This window comes from Agelaius tricolor, unplaced genomic scaffold, assembly GCF_023055355.1.
Source record: "Agelaius tricolor isolate 1412-34295 unplaced genomic scaffold, bAgeTri1.0.p SCAF_8, whole genome shotgun sequence".
Lineage (NCBI taxonomy): Eukaryota > Metazoa > Chordata > Aves > Passeriformes > Icteridae > Agelaius > Agelaius tricolor.
The window spans coordinates 32,468,711-32,494,304 of record NW_027269268.1 but is presented as its reverse complement, the minus strand read 5'-3'; the positions used below and the strand labels follow the sequence as shown (position 1 = coordinate 32,494,304).

The following is a 25,594-nucleotide window of genomic DNA, read 5'->3' as shown; positions in this document are numbered from 1 at the left end:
ACAGACGCTTAGAAATGAGTTGGAAAGTACATATAAGCAGACATCTCTTACCTAAGCAAATAACGAGTTAGATTACTGTGCTATATCAAAATGAAATACTGTGCTATATCAATGAAATTAATTCTAAACAGTGTATCACAGGTAGGAGCAGTATAGAAGGTTTTTAAAGAGTAAATGTGAACATGATATCATGAGATGGCTGGTTTCAAGGAGGTATAAATTATTCTAAATAAGAGCAGAATTCATATATTATAGCTATATAGCAGAAGGGAGAAGGAGAAAAAGATGAATCTTATCTTCACTTAAATCTGGTGTTTGCCTTGTGGTTTCTTTAAGGTAACTAAAACTACATTAAAATATGCTTGAAGGCAAGGCACTGTTGCTGTGTCAGTAGTTAAATTGAGGTGAATCATAGGGCAGAGCTAAAGAACTGAGTGGAGTTACATAGGAAACTGTTACTTTGCTTTACAGAGATTGTTTTGAAATTACAGAAAGTATTCCAGACTCTCTAAGCAAATCAAAACCTGAACATCAATGTCAAATTTCTGTGAGTGGAAATTCAGATTAAGATAATTTTTGGAAACATTTAGTTTGTGTTGCTCGTCAGAGCCAATTTACAGTGAACTAACTTATATTTAGATAAAAGCTTAGACTAGCCAAAAAATCAAACATGTAATTTGGAAAAAAGCTTACAAGTAAATGAAGCAAAACAGGACCACTTAACAATTTTGCAACTTCTGCAGCATTTTCCATAATTGCTACTCTTTTCTATGAACATTTTTCTATGAAAAAGTATTTTCCTACAAAATGCTGTGTTTGGGTGGTAATTTCAACCTCATCAAGTTTACAAGGGAGTGTTCATACATAGTGTTCATTACAATAACCCTATAAAGATGTGCACATGCCTCAGCAACAGGGGCAGTGCTTCAGAATGGGATTTTGAGTGAGAGGGAGGCTGACAAGAGGTAAGACAGAATGGGATGAAATTACAGCCAAAATACCAGAAAGCAGAGAGGTGTTCACAGCCATACCTTTGAAATTAAAGGAGTTAATTTAGGAACTTCTGAATCTATGACATTGATAGTACTTAGAGCAAGTGGAGAGGAGAAAAATTAACTTAGATCACCTTCAGAAATGAGGATAGGATGCCAGGAAAGTGGGACTGTGTGGGGTTAGACACACAGGTGACAACTGAGTCTGAAAAGAATTATAGTACTGTAAAAGGGAAGTAGAGAATTCCAGGAAGACAGTAGAATAGAAAGAAAAAAAATTGACATGCATCAGCAATAATGCAGGTCATTTATTCTCTAAAACTGTTAGTTTCTCAAGTATATAATTTTTAACTATGTGAAATAGAAATCAGAACACTAATCTGTCCTGGTCAAAAATTTCCTTTTAAAGGCAAATTGATTCCTACATACATTCCTTTGTTTATGTGAGGACCTTCAGGGTTATCTCATCTTTTGATTGGAAGAACTCTGATACCATTTCATTTAGATGGGAGAAGGAACATCTTACTACCTCAAATGTTACAAATTTTCAGGGGAGGTATTTACATCTCCTGGGACCAATTTAAGGTGATGGCTTTTTTTAAAATAGCTTTTTGCATTTTAAAAAATATTCCTTTTTTTAGGCTTCTGCTTTCTTCTGCAGTGTGTTTTGTAAGCAGCTCCAGTAACTGCTGTAAAGAATGAAAAAGCAATTGTGTTTTCAGTTCATTAACTTTATTAATTTGACAGCTTTTCACAGATAGCTATTTCATGACTTCAGGAAATTTCAAGACTAATTAGCATAATTTCATTATTGGATGAGAAAGATGCATGTTTAAAAATCCAGTGCGAGTTTAAGCCTTCCTCCTTTTCATTCAGAAAGTTCGGGTGAAATATCAATAATTTGAGTCACTATAAATTTCTTAAATCTGATTTAATGTTGGTCCTTTAAATGTTGAATCTTTTTAAAGAAGAAGACAGTTACTTCTATACCCATCTGCCATACAGTCCTCTCTTACTGTTTCATGTGACTAATTATACTTTTTTGGATCTGAATGATTGTGAAATAACAAGTTCTAAATAATATTGCTATAAGCCAGACTATTAAATATAAAAATCCTTACAAAGCAGATATTGATGGATTCCATAGTTAGTATATTTTCAGGCCTATAGCCCCTTGATTTTTTAAAGATTTAAAAATTTTACCAATCTACTATTTAGGACTGCAGTTTGTAAGATAATTAAAATTTACCAATTGCCTCTGCAGACTCTTCTGTTGGCAGAAAACTCTGGAAATGGTAACCTTAAAGATACTGTATTCCATTGTGAGGATTGCTGGGCTATTGCTTGTAGCTTGTAAGTAACTTTTGAGTGCTGAAAAACATCCCAGAAAGCTGCTGAGAAAACCAAGAACTGACAGAGCACCCTGACACTTCTTCCTGACAAAAACCTTGTGGGTTTTCATATGGCTAAGCTGAAAGGAGGAGGTTACAGGCTGCAATGACAGTTTTGGAACATACACTGTTCCCATCACTGTTCAGTGTGAGGTCTGAATCCTGGTTAAAGTTCTAGATTTTCATACAGTGGTGAGTGAAAGCAGTAGAAAGGTAACAGTGTTATCCACATTTCTCTGTCTAGTTTGTTGATAGTAAGATTTGTTTACAGTTAAATTTCCATTTTTCAAGCTATTTTAAATAAATTTCCTCTTCAGTGAAAAAATTACTGTAGCTTGTTATGCCACTTAACAATCAGTGTAGTGTATTAATTAAAATCATAAAATGCATTTACCTTAATGATATTTTCTTCCTCAGAACACTCCTAAGCAAAATTAGCATGCCTCCATGTTAACTTGTGCACGTTCACGTGAAATACATGTGCTGGAGTTGAAGCCTGGTCTCTGTTAGGTGCATGTGGGTTGGCATTCAGCTGAAATCAGTTGTGCTCTACAAAGCAGGGGAATTTAATGAGCAAGTAACAGTGGCTTTCAAAATGACACACTGCTTCAGTGCACTGTATGGTAGGTGGCTGTGGTTATAAAACTATAATTAAGAGTGTGGGAACTGAGAACATCTGCTAAGGGAATGGCACTTACTGTTGCCAATTTAAAATAAATAAACACATAAAAATGTCTAGTGCTGTAAAACTGACATTAAGATACTGGGTACCCCAGATTAAGATGAGACCATTATTTTAATAATTATATTAAGTAATCTGGGGGGTAGTATGTGAAGGAAGATATTCTGTCATGCTGCATTATGTCATCTATCCCCCTTTTTGTTATTCATCCCGCAGTTGATGAGGTTGAACAGCTGGTGTTACAGCAAGGCATGTAACTGATCTATGTGTTTTCCTGAAACAGATACCATCCCATGTGCAGGCACTCCCTGAGTTAGCTGAGTGACACCAAGCAGAACAATGAGCCCTAAATAGCACTCGTGGTGGTGTCAGAGCTGGGGCTGCTGCAGGTACATTTGAACTAATCTGGTAACCTCAATGTAACACATTTGGAATCAGTGCTAAACCCACTCAATCCTGTTGCCATCAGTGCTCCTGGGAACATACCCGTGGCAAGATGTCACTAGGTGGTTTAGAAAGCAGAAAAGGCTTTGTATATGTATATATACTGTCATATATCATTGTAATAATGAAACAAACCTTGTCTTAAAACTAAAATATTCAATCATTTTGTTTAGAACTGCACTGGTAGCCTCTGTTAACTAGCTGCAGCAGACCCATTGTCTGTTTAACTATTATCATAACTTGCTCATTTAAGATTCTGTTTCAAGTTTCTTGTCAAAAGTTAGAGATCATGATTCTACAATATAATATAATGTTTGTTTACATTAAAAATTCTGGTCACCTATAGTTTAGCTAAATTTGGACTCACTGGCTGGAATACAGTGAAAAACTTTAACACAGCTTTGATAGGAATGTGACTTTTCCCTCTCATTGCAAAAATTCACCAAAAAATCTGTTTGCAGGTGCTCGGTAGAGATTTGGCAAAAGCAGAATCTGAAAACCTATTCCCATTGCACATGAATGGAAAATTAGAATTGAGTACTTGAATGCTTCTAAGTGCCAGGGCTAGTATACGCAATGAGTGGGACTATTCATGTAGTTGGTACTGCAATGAATGCTAGAGCAATCTGAAAATGAGATGCTGGTGTTTGCTATTCTTTCAGACCCACTACAGACCAGTCTTTGCAGAGGACAAGGCTGCCTGGCTTGAAGACTGAGGGAATAAGAGCAGTAGACTGTGACAAATTACCTTTGGCAGGGGAAGGAGGAGTTTGGTTTGGAGAGTAGTGGCAACAAGCTGGGAATTGAGTGAGTTAAGAGAGATAAGACTGGCTAGGAAGGGATCTAGGGCTGAGTGCTTAGAAGGCAGATGTTTGTCCAATGGCTCTAGAGAAGTGATTTGGGTGTCCCTGTTGTGCCAGATAATGAGACTTCAGTATTTCCCCTTTCTTTCAGAAGGAAAGAAAATCTAGAGGGTGATGGGCAAAGGAATTACCTTAGCATTGTGAAGGCTGTGGTAGGAAATGCCAGCTGATGCTACCTGTACTGCTTCAGCTTGTTCCCTCTGTGTGGATGTAGTTCTTGCAATCATTTTATTATCACTTGTTTCTGCAAATCTGTGGCCTCATCCAAAATACAAACTGGATCTCTTCATGGGATGTGAGAGAAGGTTGGGGTAAGGAATGGAGTCAGTAGTAGGCTATTCAGGGTGCTTCTTCCATTTGCTGGCACAGTTTGCTTTGGTAGTAGGGAACTAAAAGAGTGAAAACTCATGCTGATTTGTGCCTCTCCCTTTTTATTCCTGTGGTAGTGGGAAGGGAACATTATTGTGGAAGAGCACAGAAAGCTCTCAGACCATGCTCTGCACGGCCACACCTGGCAGTGCTGTACAGGCACGCAGTCACCTCTCAGGTGATCCCTAACCTTGTCCCATGTTTGCTGCAAGCCTGGCACAAACCTCTGGTGTTTTCTTTCAACACTTCTGTGAAGAAGGAACCTTTTTTTTGTGCCATCTCACAATTGTTCCAATAACATTCTGCTTAATCTTTGTGAGGTTAATTTTTGACGGTTTCTGATTTGCTCTAGAATCAGTAAAGGATGTGCTCGTTAGCAGAAATCTTAAATGTGCTGGTGAAGAATAAGGTATTGAGAGGGAGAGAGAAGGATAAGCATACAATCTGAAATTTACCAAATGTTTAGAACTTTTGTAATTCAGCTAGCAGGTACAGATAGTTAGTATTAACACTCCTTATTTACATGAGTTAACTATACTCCCAGCCGTAATGGTTGGTAGTTCTTTCTTTGGCTATTTATATTAGGAAGAATTGTAGCTTTTTTTGTTGTTGTTCTATATAGCATTGAGGCATATTGGATTTCATTATTGGAGGTCTGAAATCAGCTGACAGTACAGTTGCCATACTCGTGTTGTAAACAGTAGCAGTGGCATTATTTTGATGTCTGTTATCTGGAGGAGTGAAACTCTAAGAAATGAAAATTGATGATTGTGCCCCAGGGGAAAATGCAGTATCAGCAAAACATTCAAATTCAAGCTTGCAAGGCTGATTATTCTGGTTTTTGTGTGTTGTACATAAGGAGTTACCCTTAGTTTTGAGAGAACAATAGTATTGCTGCTGTTAAATATCTTTCCTCTGAACAGTTAAGTCTCCAATGGGACTACAGCTATGCAAAGCAGTGCTATGATTCTTGAGAAATGGCAAAATGTGCTAGGAGGTAATGAGATACACTGCATGGTATAAGGCAGGCTTTATAGCAGGGATAGAAGATAGAAGTTTATAGCATTTGACTTGCTGTCACTGATGAGTCATTTAGGGATTGAGGCATTGTAAGTCAGCAGGAGGACTGAAAGTCCAGAAGTATTTCTTGTGCTGCAGAACTGAAGAAGCCATATGTCTGTTCAGACCAACAGTGAATAAATTTACTCTACATTTTGCTTCACAGCTCCTTAATCTAAACTAAAATCTTATGATCTTTCTTTCCCCCATTTTATTGCTCTTTAGTATTTGTCATTTTGGGTTCATAGGGTAGATCTGCAGATGTACCAACAAACCTAAACTGGAAGATGTGGCTCAAGGAAGGAGCCTCACATCGTTCCTGTGACAGGAGGACACTGAAGTAGGTGTGTCTGTAGTTCTGATTCTGGTCTGCAGGGCCAGAGTAGAGCTGACCTCAAGTCAAGCCCCTGTGTGGATGTCAGGCTTTGACACTTACCCTTTTGCTGGAGAAAGTTCCTTCTGCTTGCAAAGGCTGAAACACCCTTTGGAATTGAATCACACCGAGGCAGTTCAGAGTTCCAACTGTGTTAGTCATCAATCCATGCAGAGCTTGGAATGAATGTAATGGAAAAATCTTGGGTTCAACTCTTCACCTTTTTGACAGCAGAAATATTTTGGTTGTTTTTGTTGTCTTCCTCGTGCCTAAGAAGGCAAATTAAACTGGATGCTGTGTGGGAGAGAGTTTTGTGGCTGGGTTAATGAAGGTCTATGCATTTATCCATCTACAGCTCCTAAGTCTGCCTTCCTGTATGAATTCACCTTTATCTAACAATGCTAGAGTATGTTTCCCACTTGGCTCTGGTAAAGTCTGTATTCTCTATGAGAATTCCTCATGGAACTTGTAAGCCTTCAATGTTCCCAAGACCTCTGCATCTCTGTCAAGCTTAGCCAAAATTGGTCACAAGTTTTAAGCACTCAATAGAGGGGTACCGAAAGTTTTCCTGTACAGTCCCTTCAAATTAATATCTTAGAAAATAATAAGGATTAAAATCTTTCACTTGGTATCTTCTTAGTTAGTCTTTTAAGTTATAGTTATTCATTCTGGTTTTATGTGTAGGTTACAGAAAGATTAAAGCAAAATGCTGCTCCTTCAGCACACTTAAAAGAATATATTAAAGAGTTTTGTATCACCTCACCCACTGGTCCAACTCTCTTAGCTATATGTGACATTACCCAGTAGTTCAGGGAAGCATATTTTTATATTTAAGACAAAACCAACAGAAGCAAACAGAAATGGACTTTTCTTTTTTGAATTGACACTATTTCCACTGATTCTATAGGGAGTGGTATTGGCTCATGGGGGGAAAAAAAGCCCTATTGTAATGAGTTCTAATTTAGGTAGAGATTTATGCATGTTTAGTCTGAAATTGATACATATTACATACCTAATAGACAAGAGCAAGAATGCATTGTTTGTCATACTGTATAGAAACAGAAAATTAGACAATACTTGAAGATTCAAGTGACCAGTAATTTGCAAAGTTCAGGAAATTAAACTAAAAGTGTCTTATGTTCCTGATGACTTTGGTAGTTACTGCGATCTAAAGAATCCAGATTTAACCCTTCAATGATGAGTTTTTGACAGGAACATAGTTGTAATGATATTTGTCTTGAAAAAGATGGGAAATAGTTGGATATTCTGGGATTATTTGTATTTTCTGGGAAATTAAATTTTAAATAAAATTTTAAAGGCTGTCTAAAAGATTTGACAGGTGAATTTTGGGTTCCATTGTTTAAAAATTGTATTTCCTAAAAGACAAATATTTCATCATGATAAAATGAAAACTTTAAGAAGTACTAAGAACATGCAGAATGCCTTTAAGGCATCTGTCTTACAGTGGCGTTTTTTGTAATTACATGTGTGCACACCATTCCACTGCATATTTACTTCAGTGACATGCTCCCATACAGTAATCTTAAATAATTTCCAGTCTATGGAAAGATTCTATTTGATCAAATACAGTTCCTGTAAAACAACAGCAGATGTGGAAGACAAAAGCAGGGAACAAAAATAACCACCACTAAAAGCTAGAAATTTAAAATTTGGTAGTATTAAAAACAGTAGTAGGTGCCTGGATAAAAGGGTAAGAAATGTGAATTGGAGTCAGCAAGTTAATGGAACTTTTCTTTTAACCTTTATTCAGTTAATGGAACCTTTCTCCTTCTTTATTTATATTGAAGTAGTAAAACTAGTGAAAAAAAATTCATAAACACCACAAGCATGACTGGAATTATTAATTAAATTTACTGTAGTGGTAGAGGAGGAGATGCAGAATGTAAGAGCAGCAGTTTGTCCTGCTCGTTCCTTTTGCAGCTGTAAAAATAACCAGTAAAATGTACAGAATGTTGTCGGCTTGAATAACTTTCTTGGTATCCTCGTATAGCTGCACTGTCATTTTAGGAAAATGTTCTGCTACTGAAGTATCTGAGAAGTATTTTGACATGCCAGCAAGTGCCTATTTAGAACCAAGTGCAGAAATTTTGTTTGTTTTTCACTACATACCAAGTCAAAATAAGTATCTAGTAAAAATCATGCTACAAACAGGCAAAATTTTGAGCTTCATATGTTTCCTCTAGAGAGAGAGACTCACATTGATACCAATTTAAATGCAAGTGTTTGAACTTTTTCTACTGATGCTATGTACACAAAGATTGCTGTTAGAAACTTGCAGTTTAGAAACATGTAGCCTTTGCTTTTCCTATCAGACAATTAATAAATTTTCTATGTTGCATGAAGAAACATGGGAAAAGATGATACCAGCTTCTCTTAATCTTGCATTTATAGCATTCCCAGAGAAATTACATTAGGAAAAGTGTCTGGAAAGAAGTTCCTGTGTCATCAGATTTATTCCCCTGCATTTAGACTGTCACATTTTTCACTTACATCTGACAAGCTAAGAGTCTTAAGTCTGACCACATCACTCCTGACAAGTGCTTCAGACTTTAATGATTCTCATGAATAGAAATTACCTTATGATTTTCAACTCGCATTTAAGGTACATTAAATGGTTAATAGGGCTTTTATTTCCTCCACTTGCATCCAATCTTGATGTGCTTAGAGAGACTGATCAGCCATAGACTCCTGTGGTGGATTTTCCTGTACAGATACTCTTTGTACATTTGTACATGGGAATTAGAGCCAACTGCCATTGTCCAACACCAAGTCTTCAGTATACTGAATAACAATGTTAGTATTGTATTTGCTGAGGAATAGGCTCAAATATCTGATCTGCTGTAAGTTAGATATCAGCCTAAGATAGTTTGTTTGTAGGACTGCAGATGGTGCAGGAAACAGAACTTTTGTCTGTAGAGATTTCCCTGGTCACACACTTACTGCTGCTGAGTACAATGTGACTTCTCTATTGTGTTCCAGTAGAAATTTATGACCGTGTACAAATTATTCACCATCCCAATTGTTTAATGATCTGACCAGTACATTTCCAGATAATATGCATATGTGTAATATGTACAATGGCACTGCACTTAGCATGAGGATCTCTTCTTTTAAGAAAAACTTTAAAGTTAAAATTACAGAAACTATGATGTCAATTGTCTGCCTATGTTTTTCTCTTTGTTTATCTATCTGAAAACACTTTAATTAGAACTAGACTTCTAACTTCTGAGTATTCAGATCCTTGTAGGCTAAGGTAGTGTGGTCTAGGGCAAACAGTATTTATGCTTGTGTTTAACATAAAGCATAAAAATATTTCTGTGAGGGTTTCATAAAGCACATACTAAAGCATATACTCAGCATATGCCTTGCTGTGTTGGATCTTAGTAAAGATCCCCTGCCATTTTGGGGACTTCTTGTTGCATGTTAATAAAACTGAAACATGGGGGAGCCATTTTCATTGCAGGCATCATCTGCCTGTGCTCCATCAAACATTTTCTCATACAAAGAGTATATTTCCATATAAGATTTCTACCAGCTTATATAGGCTCAGCAAAAGAGACTTCTAGCAAGGAAGCCTCAGAACAGCTGTTCCTTTGTGCAAGTGTTGGTGTCACAATCTAAACACTTGGGGTTTATCAAGTTTTCATTGCATTCTTATTGCCATCATTTTCCTGCTAACAGTAAACATCTGAAAGAATTTCTTTTAAATAGGGAGAGAAATAAAATAGTCAGCTTCACCATACCTTCAGAACTAAAGCTTCATGCTTTTTTTACCCTCCATCACTGAGTGTATGAGTTGGCATATGAGGTATATTGACTCGTTGCAGAGCAGGAATGCTCTGCAGAGTCTTAATGATGTGCATTAAAAGAATTTACTGCCTCCTGCAAAATAGGATCCTGCCTGGTAATAAATGTGTGTTTATAAATCACCTGCAATGTTTAAACTGACTGAATAAACAATCCTTGTAGTAAATTCACCACTGATTCGATTCCTTAACTTTGCAGATATTTTCTCAAGTAGATTACTCTCTCAAGCTCAAACTATGACACTGGCAAGCACCATTAATGAAAGTCTGACACTCCCTGTCATGCAAGTCAGGAAAGCTCCTGTCCTCTCCAAATATCTGGGAACTGTTCTCTTCCTAAGAAAATGAAAATCTGTAATTTTCCAGCCAGACACACTTATCTATCCTGCTGTTGATCCATCTGCACTCTGTGTTCTAAATCAGTCACTCCTCTCACCAAAGGTCCTTGGAGTAGAATTCAATACAAAGGATTGTAACTGTAAAGAGCATGTACTAGAATTAGATTTAGAATTAATAAAAACAACACTCTATCAGAAAATTACATTTAAATCAGCTTTTCATAATATCTTTTGTGAAATGTCAAAGAGTAAATAACAGAATCACAAAAATGGTAAGGTTGAAAGGGACCACATTGGGTCACCTGGTCCAACCTTCCTGCTCAGGCAAGGTCATCTGAGAGCACAATGCACAGAACTGCGTCTAAATGGTTCTTCTGCCTTAATGTTTGTAGGTGCTTGAAGATCTGAAAAAGAATGGAATTAAATCCCAACAGTCAAGTCATGCATCTTGATTCATGAATAAACTGAGGGTGGGGAAACCTTCCTTGACTTCTCACTAACCCTTTTTATAGCTCCATATGAATGTGGAACAGAAGGGGTGACAGAATGTTTTCCTTCAGCACCCCACACTGCAGAACTTACCGGGAACAGAAGTAATTACAAGTAGATATCAGGGTCTCCTGGAGAAAATAGAGCAGATGTCAATGAGATTCCCACAAGTCTTTTCAGTAACCTCTTGCAATGCAAAGAATTTCTGAGCTGTTAATCATTGTAATATTATCAAGGATATGCATTTAGTGGAACTAAATGTAGCAATGGTAACTACAGTTGTATGCAACCCAACAGACCCATTTTTGTGCGTTAACAGTCATTCATTTCCTGATGCGTTAGCTCTTCCGGATGAAGTTAACTATAGAAGAATGTCATGAAGATTAATCCAGGATTTCCCTCTGCAAAAGTTAGGCCTGCTACTGTGCTTAAACTTAGTGTTCTTTTACCTCAGCATCAAAGATGAGGTGTGAGCCCAATCCAGGTGACTGATTTTGAAATCTCCCTCACTGCAGTGGTGCTTTGTGTGCACAGACCCTTGCAGGCTTTTGTTCCACCACAGCATTGGCTAGCTGAGAGCTGAGTATCTCAGTTGGCCATCGGGTGTGCATCTTGGCACTGAAGTGTCTGATGCTTCCAGTGCAACATTCATTGCCTCTGTCAGGGGCAAACCCATTCCCAAAAAACAATTTTCAGGAGGAAATTAAGAAGGAGTTGAATTACACAACAAAACCAGCCCTTTGCTCCCTGTTCCTCCCCCACCACTTCCTTCTCGAAGCAAGGATCTTAAAGGCTGATTGAAACAATGTTGAATAAAATTATTTCAGGCATATGGCATTTAATTTCATTGCATTCATTTGGCTTCTACCCCAGTATCATTAAGTATTTGAATGGTGCTTTAGCTCTTTAGAAGCAGAGAATTCAAAATTACTTTAGTTTTAAATACTAAAGGCCTGTGGTTTGCATATGTCAGATTTGGATTGCCTCATTTACATGCATATCTTTTAGGTATGCAGGACTACGCTGTTTTTCAGCAAAATTAGATTAATGTGGAAAAATTAGTGATTTGTATGAGGCCCCTCAGTGAGTGTCAGCCATGTGGCCTAAACTGTTCAGATAGAAGTTGTCAGGAGTACAGAGCTGTAGTGCTCAAACTGAGTTTTGTCTGTTAAAACTTGAGTAAGAGTTAAGCATGCTTTGGGTAAATATATCAAAGCCACCTGCTAGAAATCATTTTAGCTCTGCAGTGTTCCTGGAGTCCTGTACTTGTTGGGTCTGAAAATAAATATCATGTTGCATTTTGTATCTTATATGTGGTACCGTCAGCAATTCAGTTCCAAGCTAAAAGAAGGCATGGAAATGGTGTCTCCGCTAGCAGTCTGAAAATGCAGTGGGAATTTGAGGCTGTAAGAACGTTCTGTAGCAGTGAAAGAAATGCAACATTTCAGTCAGAGACCATATATAAAAAAAGAAAAAATTTTCTTAGTTTTTATAAGAGCTTTTAAAAATTCACAGCAGTAGTTTACTGATAACTGCAGCATAAAAATAATATAACAAAACTTCATTCACTGCCCGTTGTTTATTTCCATAGATCTCAAGAAATAAAAAAAAAAAAAAAAATCAGGAAATCTCAAAAAAATACATATTTTTTTGTCAAAAAACTGACTGAATAATAGCAGCAGAGATCAGATCATTGCTGAAAAACAGTAATTTTTTCAAGCAGTGGAATGTCTGGCCTTGTTAGGAATACAAGGGAATATGGCAATATACATATTACCTTAGAGGTACAGTTAATTTAGGCTTCCTGTTGAGTTGAAGTGAAACTGGAATTATTTTGATATTTTGTTTACTTGTATTAATTAGTACCTTAATCTCCCATCATAAAAATGGCCCCTCATGCATACATTCCAACTTACTCCAACATAGCCAGGCAGTTTATATTTTTAATTTATTTTTTGAAGCTGTATTACATTACGAAATCTGATTTTACCTTTATTTTATCTTGGACTTGATGTGGGAATAAGGCAGTAGGAGAATTTTTTTTTTTTTTAGCCCTCAGTATTTTGGCCTCTGGTGTGTCTGCACGTTTGCTAAAGTAGATTCTGTTGGACAGTGTATATGTGACAATACAGATGCCTAGTATGCAGATCCCACTTTATCCTGAGATAAAGCTGTGACATAAACTGGCAGTAGGTGGAAAATAGTGTCTGCTCCGTCCCATGACATCGGTGGGTTAAAGTTGGCTGTTATATAGCATGTTATGAGATTTCTGCAGTTGTAGTTTGGCTGGTTGTGTTTTACTATTTGTTTTTTTGTAAGTAATGTATAGAGTTGGGATATCTAAATAGATTCAACTTTCGTGTGCACTTTACATTATTTTGGTGCAAGTTATTATCTGTAAAAAGTGACCTGATTCACTGCTCCATTAGGAGTTTTCATAAGGATTCCTGTGAGTGCCAAGACACGTGTCTTGATTCTGTGCATAGAAATACATCAAGCAAGATTAGGAATGTCAGTGTTGTCTGGGTAGACATATTAAATCACTGGATGAAAACAACAACATCTGCTTATAAATCGTTGAAAAAGACTTGGTAACTTCGGCTGCTTAGAAAATATTTGGAGAGATCTACTCTTCACATCCTTTAGTTTGCGCAAAGGAGTGAATAAACCTTGTAAGCAGCTTTTGAAAATATTTCCACATTCCCGTATGGAAAATATTTTTAGTTTATAGTTTCAAGACCAGGAATTTAATCACTAGGTTTTTTTATCCTACAGCAAATATTTACAAGAAAGCTACTAAACACTTGAAGATAGGGTGACTTATAATGGAAGTGACAGCTCATCTTTAACTTTGGAAGGACAAGCAATACCAATTTAATTAAAGCAGTGTTAAAATAGGACTGCCATTTGTATCACAGTGATTCTCCACCCCTCCAAAAAGCTCTGCTGCCATTTTGTACCACACATTCTTGTCCTGTGCAAATTAATAGATCGTTTTGTTTTCCGCAGGAAATCTGAAGACTTTTATAGCAAATCCTCCAGTGTCAAAATGAACACAGGTATGCTGCATCTGTGAGATTTTTTGTGTTGTTTTTGTGAGCAGAGAAGATCCCAAATTTACTAGAATTTTCATAAACAAATTGTACTTTAGTTGGTGCTGAATTCAAAATAAGCTGGATATTTTAATAGTATGCCTGCTTATGTGTATCTGTATCCCATATATAAAATTTACATACATGTTTTTCTATGTATGGACATATATGGATACATAAAAGTGCATGCTTAGACTTCTGTGCTTAATTTAATAGTATCTGTTTTGTGCGTGTGTGTTTTATGTGAAAATACATAGTATGAGGATACAACAGTGGTGGAAAAGTGTTATTAAATCATCACGTTTTCCTAAGAAAATGCACATGCTTTGAAAATCCCTTATTTCTGTTCTGTACTGTCACTAAATTAAGGGGCATATAATCCCTGTATTGTAAACTGTACTTGCATATCAGCTGAGAATAATCTTGAGGATGTGTTATACTTAGAGTGCTTTGTATTTTCTCTCAAGTTGCTGTAACAGATGTATTCACCCAATTAAGGACTCTATAGAAAGTTATCTTCATGATCTATGACAGTATACTAATGTTTGCTCCTGAACTTCTGAAGCCAATAAGATAGCGCTGCTCTTTGTGCTGGAAGAGGGAATATGCCTCTTGAAAGCAGACTGCTGAAATTGTGGCCTCACTCAGGTGTAAATTTTCAGTTGGAGTCAGCTCTTTCAGGCTCCATAGGTGAGCTGTCTGGTTTGCAGATTAAGTGTGGTACAAGGACAGACCTATCCATCCTTTCCAAACCAGTGGCTTTATCATTAACCACAGTGCTTCACCATGTCATGATATGTGGGACCTGAGGACCAGAACTACCTTTGAAGTCTGAATTTCGGCAGCATGCTCTAAGTCAAAGGGATTAGCTTTTCTGTGATATAGGTGCCATTATCTAGATCACTGTATTAATCCAGCTTCATGGCTTCCTGTTGTCTCAGACAACTGAAACTCAGTAGGATCCAGTTTTGGAGCATATTTTTTAATTCAAAGTTAAAATATATCGGTTCACTTGAAACCACTACATTTGTTAATAGAATAAACAGGAGAAATTAAGTTTCTCGTTTGAGTGTGTTTTGAGCGTGTTTTGTTCCCCAAAGTTTTGGTTGTTCTTAATTGTTTTTCAAATCCTAATCAAAGTGGTGTATTTTTAATTTATAAAAATACTATTTGAAACTTTTCCCATACCTTTCTCATTTTTGGTGGAGATGTCTTTTCTAAATGTGTCAGTCTGCATAATCCAGGTAGTACTAAAATACGACTCGTTTCACGGAACTGTAATTTCAGATGTAACTTTCCTAATCATCATACTATAATTACATTGTGCATTGCCATCATATGAGTCAAAATCACATGATAGAGGTAATTTTATAGCTTCTACTTCAAAAAATATGAATAAAGAGGTAAATTGCCAGTTTGTGCTACTGTGGCCCCAAAGTATGATGCTGTACTAAGATTTTTGATGTAAGTTATGACTTTGATGTTGTTCGATGCTGTACTAAGATTTTTTATGTAAGTTATGAAATCTCAAGAGAGAAGAAATAAGATTTAAATAATCTGCAGCTGAATGACTTCTCTTGGGGATTGGGAGTCTTCTGATCAGACAGGAGCCTTAAAAACAGACCTTAAAGTCCTGAACACACCTGAAATCCTCTCCAGTTACCTAAAGATACCATGATTTTAGGTTGAACTTTAATCTACTCTGCACTTGGACAGTGAAAACATTTTTTTCATCTTCTATGTGCTTGATATTAATGTGCATGTTATCAGCTGCACTGAAAGGAAGGTATTGACAAAATGTGGCAATTCTTATCAATTATCTTATTGAGGTAGATTGTTTTCTGACTGTAAAAAAAATTAAAAACATGTGAGTAGGGTGTAAAAGTGGATGTTTTACACCTATCCTTGCACCTATCTAAAGCATTACTTCATTAAGAAAGAGTGACTCAGGTGGAAGCTGTTCTATGGGCTGTTCTGGTCTAGCTATTTCCTTTTTTCTGTTTTTTCTTTCCTTTTTTTTTTTACCTTTTTTCTTTCTACAGTATGCTGTCTTTTGAACATGAGTGCTACAGCTTTGGTTTGGGGTTGGTGTTTTTTTTTTTTATTTCACTGCTTTATAACAGAAATTTGTACATGGTGCCATTGTAGGTTATCAGTTGCTATTGATTTGCCACTAGTTTGTTTTAAAAAATATGCCTTTCATCAATGACTCCTGCCGATAAATGAGCTCTCTAGTTTGATGCCAGTAACTGGTGGAGTGGCAAAGCTAATGTGCATGCAGCTTTAAAAATAAAAAGTAAATCTACTGCTTAGACTGGGTTCCTCTAATCCAGAGTTCCTTCCCTGTGGCTGCAGACTTGGCAGTCTGTCTCAGCAAACCCTCCGGAAGATATTTTTGTCTACAGAGAAAATGTTTTGAAGAGCTTTGGTTTGCAATACTCTACCATATATGGGAGAGATCTTTTAGCATTTGATGTTAATTCTGTTCCACATGTTAGGAAGGAATATTCAGCAGCATAAAGCAATGAAACATTTTTGCAAAAGCAAAGAAGCAGAGGTAGGATACAGATAAGGTTTTTCAGAAGTATCAAGGGTACTTTGGCTTCTGCTTCCTTTTGGAGTTCAAATGTTGTCATAAATCTAAAATAGTCTCATAGAATTTGTGTGTGTTTTTAAACCCAGAGTAAGCAATCATCAACAGAATCATATTTTAACCTATATTTAGGGGGTTTCTTCAATAAGTCTTCAGTATTTTACAGATTGATGAACATCATTAGCTTGGTTGCTTGATTAACTAACTCACAGAAAATATGAGCTGCCCCTGAAACTCACATCAGATTAAAACACAGGATAGATGTCCTTATTGTTCATTATGCATATGTGCATGCATAGCTAATGGCGAGGAGAGGTAGTTGCATTGAGGAATAAGAAATGGATAGAAGTTAATAGTTAAAACAGATTCTTAGTGTTCATCTGTAAATATTTTGGCTGAATTTCACACAGATCATTCTTGATAAATGCATCTAATTTTAAAGCTGTTAAACAAGTTAGCTGTTTGCATTAGATGAAGCACATAAAGAACAGCCAAGAGTGAAAAGTATTCAATTCTGGAGGACTGCTAATATTATCTGTTTGTTAAAATTATTAATGGAAGTCATTACATGGACTATTCTCTTACATTTTGTCTGGGAGACAAGAACATAATTTCTTGGGTCCATGTAGAGTTCCTGAGCAGATTATTAAGCCACTTTTAAATCACTGAAGTAAATTAGGTGGGCTTGAGTTCCAAAAAATTTAAATTTTAGCAGCATGAAAGAACCAAATAATAAGTTTACCTGTCAGTGTAGATTATGTTGTAAAAAACTCATCAGCACATGCAAAACTGAATTCAGATAAAGAGTGGAAGGAGTAGAAGCCCAAGTAATAGCCTGCCCTGCCAGGATATTCCCAGACCCATCATGGGAGCCATCAAAGGCCTATCTGTCTCCATAAGCCTGGAAGAGCACAGGGACACAAGGGCAGGCAAGAACACGAATTAGGGTGATCCAAGGAACAAAGGGTTTCCCTTGTCCAGGGCTGTCCCAGGAGAGCAGGCATGGAATGAGTGGCAGATTCAATGTTTGAGCCCAGTTAGTTGCTGGAAGGATCCACTCTGTCCACATGTGCCATTCTCCCTGTTGGAGCTTCAGCCAGAGAGGAGAGGGTGTGAGGCCATTGTGCCATGTTGGTGTGAGGGCTTGGGGCTGTGTGTCTGGCCATGTATGGATGTGGTGTGTACATCTGTCTGCTAGGAAGGCATTTCCAATCTCCCTCCTGGTTGGACCTGGGGACATAAAGAGGCAGCAGCTTGGTCTGTCCTGGACGGTTGGACCCAGCATTATATTTTTACCTCAAAAGGTCAGAATGCAAGTAAGGAATAAGAAGCCCTGCTCTAAAGACTTCTAAACTAGAATTCACTGTGCAGACAAAAGGAAAAATTATACGATTCGCAATTTCAGTGAATAGAATAATAATCAGCAAACCTAATGTTTGGATGGCATTTTTCTTCTCTTTAATAAGCTTTAAGAGCTTATTAAAAATTTCTTGCCCCTGGCTGCTCTCTCTCACCCCTTCACACAAGGTCAGCATCCTTTCGTCTTTGCCCTCTTTGTTCATGCCCCTGCTTTTACTAACTCTCCAAAACAGTCTTTTTAAGAAACCCACCCCTTGCTCTTACAAATGAAATGGTGGTGTTTTGAATCGTCTCCATCTCGCTTTGGGGCAGGACCCAACCAGTAGACCATTTGTCAAATACAGATACACAGCTCACTGAGGATGATGCTGTCTCTAGTGGGAGCAGCTCTTGGGGCTGTGAATTTAGGGGGAAGGGTTAAATGTGGAAACAATTAAGAGAGAAAGAGAAAAAGAAGCTGCGATTACATTTTAGGCAGCTGTTTTGATTGTGAATTATTGCCTGACTTCATATTCTAGCACTGCCTGCAGACCTTAGCTGGTTTGGGTCTCCTTTGCTTCAATGTTAAAGCAATTTCTAGTTAGACAGGACTCCTTCCTGAAGAACTTTTCAGGTCAAAGGAATTGTGAGTGTGTGTATGCGTATTTGTGCCCACATTTTTTATATATGCAAACGTTTTGTATAGAATGTTTCATATAACCTCATTTGTTCCTTAAGTAACAGCTATGTGATATAATTGCTTATAGTTTGCAAGTGAAATGAGCAGAAGATCATTAATTCAGTCTTCCTTACTGTTTCTTAATACTCCACACTCCACTTAATGGGAGCCTGGCCTGAACAGAGATGAGAGGATGGAACCCATCATGCATCAATATGTGCTTAGCCACACACATTCCTATTCTACTAGAAATTTTGCACAACTCAACATCATATGAATGTGAGGTTATGTCTTAACTGAATGCTAATTAGATCTCATTATTTTTTCTACAGATACTGATAAATAATGCAGGAACAGACTTGTGAAAATATATAAATTATATATATAGGGGTAAATATTGTATGTAGTCAGTTAAAATCTGTTTTATTTCTCTTGCATGAAGGTAAAACACTTTGCTAGATTATGGGTCCATGAAGTATACATTAAAAACTAAATGGAAGCAGAATTTTCTGAAGTTAAAATAATTAAATGTTTGTAGTCATTTTGTCATGGTCTTCACTTTCTCTATCATAAAATTCAGGAAGGTATCTCTTGAAAAGTTACAAATAAATTGCCACTGAATTTGAATAAGAGCTGTGACAGTATAAAATTTTTTTTTTGCACATTAGCTTATATTAAGTGTATGCTTTCAAAGTCTGCCAATATTCAGATTAGAAGAGAACCCCAGTATTGACACATCACCAAATCTCATTGGAATTACCTCTGTTGGATGTCAATGGTGGAGGAAAAGGAATACAAGAAGGGAAAATGTAATTTCAATTACCATTTCCATTCTGTATTTATGTAAGCAAACTAAAACACATGTACAGATTTGATAGCCATTGCCTTTGTGTCACACGTACAATGCCAATAATTAATGGCAGGTAATGTAGTGCTTTCAACTACTGCTGGCTGAAATGATTTGGCCTTTTGCCTTGCACCTTGGAATTGGCAATGAGTCTTTGGTACCACTTTAAGGCAGTGGCTCTGATGTTTGCCAATGTTAACAACTTCTTAATGCATATCCTACAGGGCCTGTGGCCAGGGGAGTATTGGAAAGATTGAAGTAGCAGGGGGATATTGGAATGAGCAAAGAAATACCAGGAGCTTACTTCTCTTGCAGACCTGGGTTAGAAATGACTCTGTGGCTCAAATCACTGCTATTATGGAAGATACTTTCTGCAAATAGGTTGCAGGTCTTCATAAACACCTTAATTTTATAAAACTCCCTGTCATAGGCTACAGAAATAAAAAGGCATTTATCATACTTGTAGTTTTTGACTTCCTTGAAGCACTAAATCAAATCTCAGTAGTATCAAATACTAAAAATAATTCTTTTAGTGACGAGCAGAAAAATACTCTAGTTAAATATAATTGCAAAGAATATTTATTAAGTTTATTTTACAACTATGCTAGAGTTGCTAAAAAGCTAAGTTCTGTCTTCTAATAATAAGAGAGTATTTATAAAATGTAATGGCAGCTCCAGTGAGAGAGGAGTAGAATAAAGAAGGGAGTTGAGCAAGATCCAGAAGGAAGGTTTTTTTCTATACCTCATTTTTTAAAAATTATTTTAGATTTCTAGTCATTTCCTCAGAATGTTATTCAGTTCCAGATATATATTTCTTTTATTTTTTTAACTTACATTAGATAAAAAAGGGGAAGAGGGACAACCAGTTCATTTCATCAAAATGAAAAAAAAAATTATGCCTTCACTGGTAATTTTGTTTCTGGAGCATAAAAGATCCAAAAGGAACAAAAGTACTTTGTCAGCTGATCAAACATGAGCTTAGTTTATGAATGGTGTCTTTCTAATGCCTACAATGAAATTATTTTACAGTGCAGATTATTGATTAATATTATTCTGAAATGCTTAAGCCTTTATCTTGATTACTTGTTTGCTTTTGCTAATTAGCTGTAATTAAGCAGTCTTTCAGGTAACAGAGTGTATATATTTCCCTAGTGGATTAAGTATTAAACACAGCTTTCTTCACTTATTCTCTGTGAGGTTTATCGTTATTTAAAGCCTGTGAAATTTTATGTATTCTGCTAATCTGCCAAACCTGCAAATTCAGAGATTTCTGCAGCAGTTCCTTAACTGCATGTTTATTTTCATGTGTGTTTGGCATATCTCACAGTGTGATGTGTTGCATGTGCTTGCTCCCTTTGTCTGGGGCTGCTGTCTGTATTGTTTTGTGCTTCCAGATAGCGGTGGGTGTGCTCGCAAACGTGCTGCAATGTCTGTCACACTAACAGCTGTGAAGAGGGTTCAGAGTTCTCCAAACCTATTGGCCTCAGGTATCACCACCAACCACTGAGAAAAAACTGCTGAATGGCTTTTTTTCTGCTAATGTGCATTTCTGCCATATTACTTTGCCAGGAGGAGAAGGGTAGCACTATTTCCCATCACACTGACAGATGTATTACTTCTACAGTGCTTTTTAGAAAGTGTTCTTAATTCCTCTCTGCCTATGTTTAGTAGTCATTCATGAAAAAAATCAGGAATACTTAGGAAAAAATTAATTACATTTGTAAATTAATAAATTAGTAAATTAATTTTGCTTTTGATCTGTGTTTTGGGTCTCACACCCCTGTATTTTCTTTCAAGATAACAAAGCATGAAAAAGACGTTTTACTTATTACAAACTTTTTACTGAAACTTGATTTAAAAACTCTTCTCAAGGAAAGGAATCTGAGTGTTGTTTTAAAATGATTGTCAGAAGCTAGATTAGTTTTAAAAAATAATTTATGAAGATTGTTTACCTAAAAATATTCATAACAAGTAAAACATACTAAATATTCATTAGACAGGCAGAACTGCATCTTATCAATACTTCTGTGTGTTTTTTGCAAATTTGATTTATTTCTAACACAAATTAATATTGGATATTTCTTTTTCAGGGTCTGATTCTCAGTCTCCAGATTCAGGTAAATGAAACACTGTATTATTTATGTATCAGTGTAATACCATGTAAGTGGATTAATTGCAATAATCTTCTATTTATTTGATTTCATTATTCCATACTTCCTCATTCTTCAAGGGAAGCACCTCTGAAATTAGGTAATTCTAATTGTTAATGGTTAAGACCTCAAATTCAGGGCTCATTTGAAAGCAGTAATTTCATGTAACACAGAATATGTTGTCAGAAAAATGAAATGTGTGGGAAAAAACCAGACTGCTAATTTGCCACCTTTAGCTTCATCACTGTGGCACCATTCAGTGGTACTTGCTATTTCCTTTTTAGTGCCTTACTCAGGATTGCAAGTTCTGCCCACCTTCACTTAGCAGCCTGCTCACATAATGTGTCACTGTTCCCAGCCTCTTACGGTATTTTGTCTTCAACATCTCCCTCTGTGTTTGGCCAACGCTTTGAGGGTATTCCAGGTCTGAGGATGGAGAAAAAAAAAAAACATGGTTGGCAGGAAAATAGAGGTGTAATTTAGATTTTGCAATAAGATTGGAACACTATTGGGACAACTAGGGTACTGTGGTGAAATTTTTGAAACTGCCATGACCAGCTAACCTTACATGAGTTGAGATGTTTTTCAAAATCTAACGCAGCCATGAAGTTCAAGAATGTAATCTGAAAGTGAAGAAACTTGAGCCTGATTTATACAGGGGCTGAAGCACCAGCACCTCAAAAGGACTCTCAAGGTTAAAAATCCACAGTCTGTATGAAAATTGTGGGAAGATGTCTACCTGCCCAATACCAGAACTGTTGTCAATGAATTGTGAATTTTCTGAACTTTTAAAGATTAATATTTTGTAGAGTGGCAGCTTTAGCCATGTTCTTATAACTTCCATGGTAAAACAGCATCACTGTCAGTTGTGCAGTTTGTTTAGTAGGTGGGCTGCTATGTTGAGAGCAGTGCAGATGTACTAATCACACCCAAAAAATGGTTTCATTCTTTTCTATTTGCAAAAGCTTGGCGATCTTACAATGATGGCAGCAGAGAGACCCTGAATGGAGATGCTAGCAGCTCATCTCTTTCAGCAAAAGGCTTCAGGAGCGTGCGGCCAAACCTACAGGATAAAAAATCACCAACTCAGGTAAAACTGGACACACCACATTTAATGCTACACCACTGCTGGGGGTTAGCACATATGGATGGTATACCTCTATGAAACATTGCCTGATGTCTTGCAGACAGTGTGAATCACCTGCTCATGTGGGTCACTAAAGGCTGCTTTGCTGCATAGATAAAGCATACCCCACACAGGCTGTGTGCCCCCAGGTTAATTACCAGAATTTGCTTTCAGTGAGCAAGACTGCTAAATAAAACTAGGTCATACACAAGTAAAAGCTTTCTAGGAGTGTTCCCAGACTTCAAAGAATATTTATTAACAGTTTACATTTGGAAAAATCCACCGGTCATCAAAATATCTGAGGATTAAGATGTATTAATTATATGGTAGAAAATGCTTCTGCCTGTTTTGCAGAACAATGTAATTAGAGCATACTAAAAACAGAAACAAAAAAAAAAAAAACCAACCAAAAAACCACACAACATAAACAAAAAACCACCTCCATGCTTAGGAACATCTTTATCTGTCAAAAAAAAAATCAGCATACCAATTTTAATACTCTCTCTGGTACTATTTTAATTCAAAAGATTAAGAGGCTCTGTGTTTTATATATGTGTGTTACCTGTGAATAATTGCTTGCTATCTAAGATCATGGAGTACTTACATACCTGAATGCTTTCACAGCAATAATTCTTTTTCAGTGTAAGAATTGTTTTTTTAAAAGAAAACGAATGACTGTGGGCTTCCTTCTGATCCTTTCTGATCCCACTTTGGTCTGAGTAAACGGAACATGTGGCTTTTTAAACAGAAGTTGCACAGGAAATGGTGGTGGGAACCTGACCAATTTAGTTGTTCATTGACTTTAGCAATGTTGAGATGAAGCCCTTTAATTTGCTAGTTCCTTTGTTTAAATATAAAAGTAAAACTGAACTATATCTCCTACTAACATTTACTTTCTTTCTGTTTCTTCTTCAATGTTATTTTGCTCTGTGTGGATGCTTTTGGCAAATAAGGCACCTCTGCCACCTCCTAGAAAAGAAAGCTTTCGGAAAGCAAGAGTAACTAATCCCGAGAACGAAATTAATCTCCAGGCAGGAACTGCTGGCCCAGCTAAACACCTCCTCTCAGATACTGCCTATTACACTAGTGAGACATTTGTGCAGGAGACAATGTCTTCTCAAATATCTAACACAAGTGTGTCCTATGCACAGAAAATCATTAAACCCCTGCCCTCAGTCTCCAGTGCAGACACAGGCACAGTAGCTGGCATTAGCACCACTCTCCATCAAGGCCAGAGGCAGCAGTCTCAAAAACGTAAGATATCTACCCTGAAATTAACCCGGACACGTGACCCAGCAAGTAGCATTCCTTGTCATTCACAGCAACAGCTCAAGCCTGTTGAAGAGCCAGGGTTTTCACAGAGGCCTGTCTCACCTGCCTGTAACCCCATGCCTGAGATACACACAGCATCTCTTTCCGTTCAGATAGTTCCCACCCCTGACAATAAAGCAGAGCCTGAAATCCAAGATCATCCACCTAGTATTTCTCCAGACACTTCAAAGATGTCTTCAAAGGATTTGGGACAAAAGTCTACAGTTCTTCCTTCTTCACAGGCTGCAGAATGCCATGTGGTATATTTAATTTTTCCATCTTTTATTTTAGATCTTCATGAATCACTTAATAACCATCTGTTTAGTTATACTTACATTACCAAAGTTAGATCTTGTGTTTTCTGGGTAAAACTACCTGTCATGTGGACCAAAACAGAAATGAACAAAAACTGAAGGTTTTGGAAGGTTATTGAAAAAAAAAAACTTAGCTGAGATGGAAGGCAGACTTCTTTATTCATCTGTGAGCACTTTACAGAGTGCAAATGCAACATAGGAAATTAGTGTACTGTAGGTGATGCATCTGCTCAAGTGGCTCTTCCTAGAGAGGATTGCATTAGAGGGTTATGCTGCCTTAGATGCTGGAAGGATCAAGTAAGGTTGGGTTGGATGGGGTTGGGGGGATCTTAAATGCAGCTGTGTCAGATTTCTAGGGCCACAAAAAGTAAATTTTGTGAGTCAGTGCTTTCTGCAAGGCTGGGCACTGGCATCTCCTATGTGTCCTGTGCAAAAGAGCTTTTTAAAGAAAATGGGTCTGTAAATTCTTTGTCAACAACCTCCATATGAAACATCACGGGGCACTGAACTTCTAGGTCCATCTGTTTCCCCTATACCTTACACCTACTGAAATGAAAATTCTTTAACTGTGCTGATCTCACCTAGGAGGAATTGGAGTATCAGACACACAGTGTAGGACCAGAGGAGGCTGAGCAGGGTTTGTCACCATTCAGAAACTGCCTGAGTCAAATAAAATAAGCCTGGGCACAAGAAAGCAGCAGTGAATACATACTAGGCAAAAGAAGAGCTCTGAATAGGCTTTTTAATTTCTACTCTGCTGTACCTAGCCACATTAGGGTTTTTCTATTTAAAAAGATAATTATTCTAGTACATCTACCAATATAACAGCTTATCTGTGTTTGAAATGGATGTACAGATTGCTGTAGGTCTAGGCATGTCTGCCTCAAAGCTTTGTCTGAGGGAAAATCCCATCATGGCATATTTGTGTTCATCTAGTTCTGCTGGAATCATTGAGGCTACTCTGAAGTAAATGCAGCACTATCTTGTAAATTAAAAAGTCCATTTACAGCCCTGTTGTCAATAATAGTAACACCTCTGCTTTTCCAGACTGAGGTTCTTTCAGAGCATCACATTTAACCAGGTTTCTACTCTGGAAGACATAAGTATCTGCATTAAAAACAGGGTAGTTTTAAAGTTGTGATATGTCTGTCTCCCTCTTCAAATGCCAAGCAAAATTTTTAATCAGAACAGAGCTCTGTTAAATTATATGGCAACAGTCTGCAATGCTCCTTTTGAATTCTCTCCATTAAAAAATAGGAGCACAGAAGCAATAACCACATTTTTCCTCCTCAAGACTAGACACAAATCTGTCATCTT

At 37.1% G+C, this 25,594-nt stretch overlaps 1 protein-coding gene across 21 annotated transcripts in view; it reads left to right on the top strand.

Annotated features, from left to right (window-relative positions):
- Window positions 1–25,594, top strand: part of SORBS2 (sorbin and SH3 domain containing 2) — a 145,230-nt gene that overhangs the window by 53,085 nt on the left and 66,551 nt on the right. For 4 of the 21 annotated variants that reach the window (XM_071432240.1, XM_071432239.1, XM_071432227.1 and 1 more), the window contains exons 1-4: window positions 20,768–20,863; window positions 21,467–21,493; window positions 22,492–22,616; window positions 23,606–24,223. In XM_071432240.1, coding sequence (XP_071288341.1) covers window positions 20,803–20,863; window positions 21,467–21,493; window positions 22,492–22,616; window positions 23,606–24,223 — 831 coding nt within the window. In that variant the 5' untranslated portion in view covers window positions 20,768–20,802. Of the gene's footprint in view, window positions 1–13,836; window positions 13,887–20,765; window positions 20,864–21,466; window positions 21,494–22,491; window positions 22,617–23,605; window positions 24,224–25,594 lie in introns of those variants that run through there. The other 17 variants (XM_071432228.1, XM_071432230.1, XM_071432229.1 and 14 more) reach the window with 12 other exon arrangements.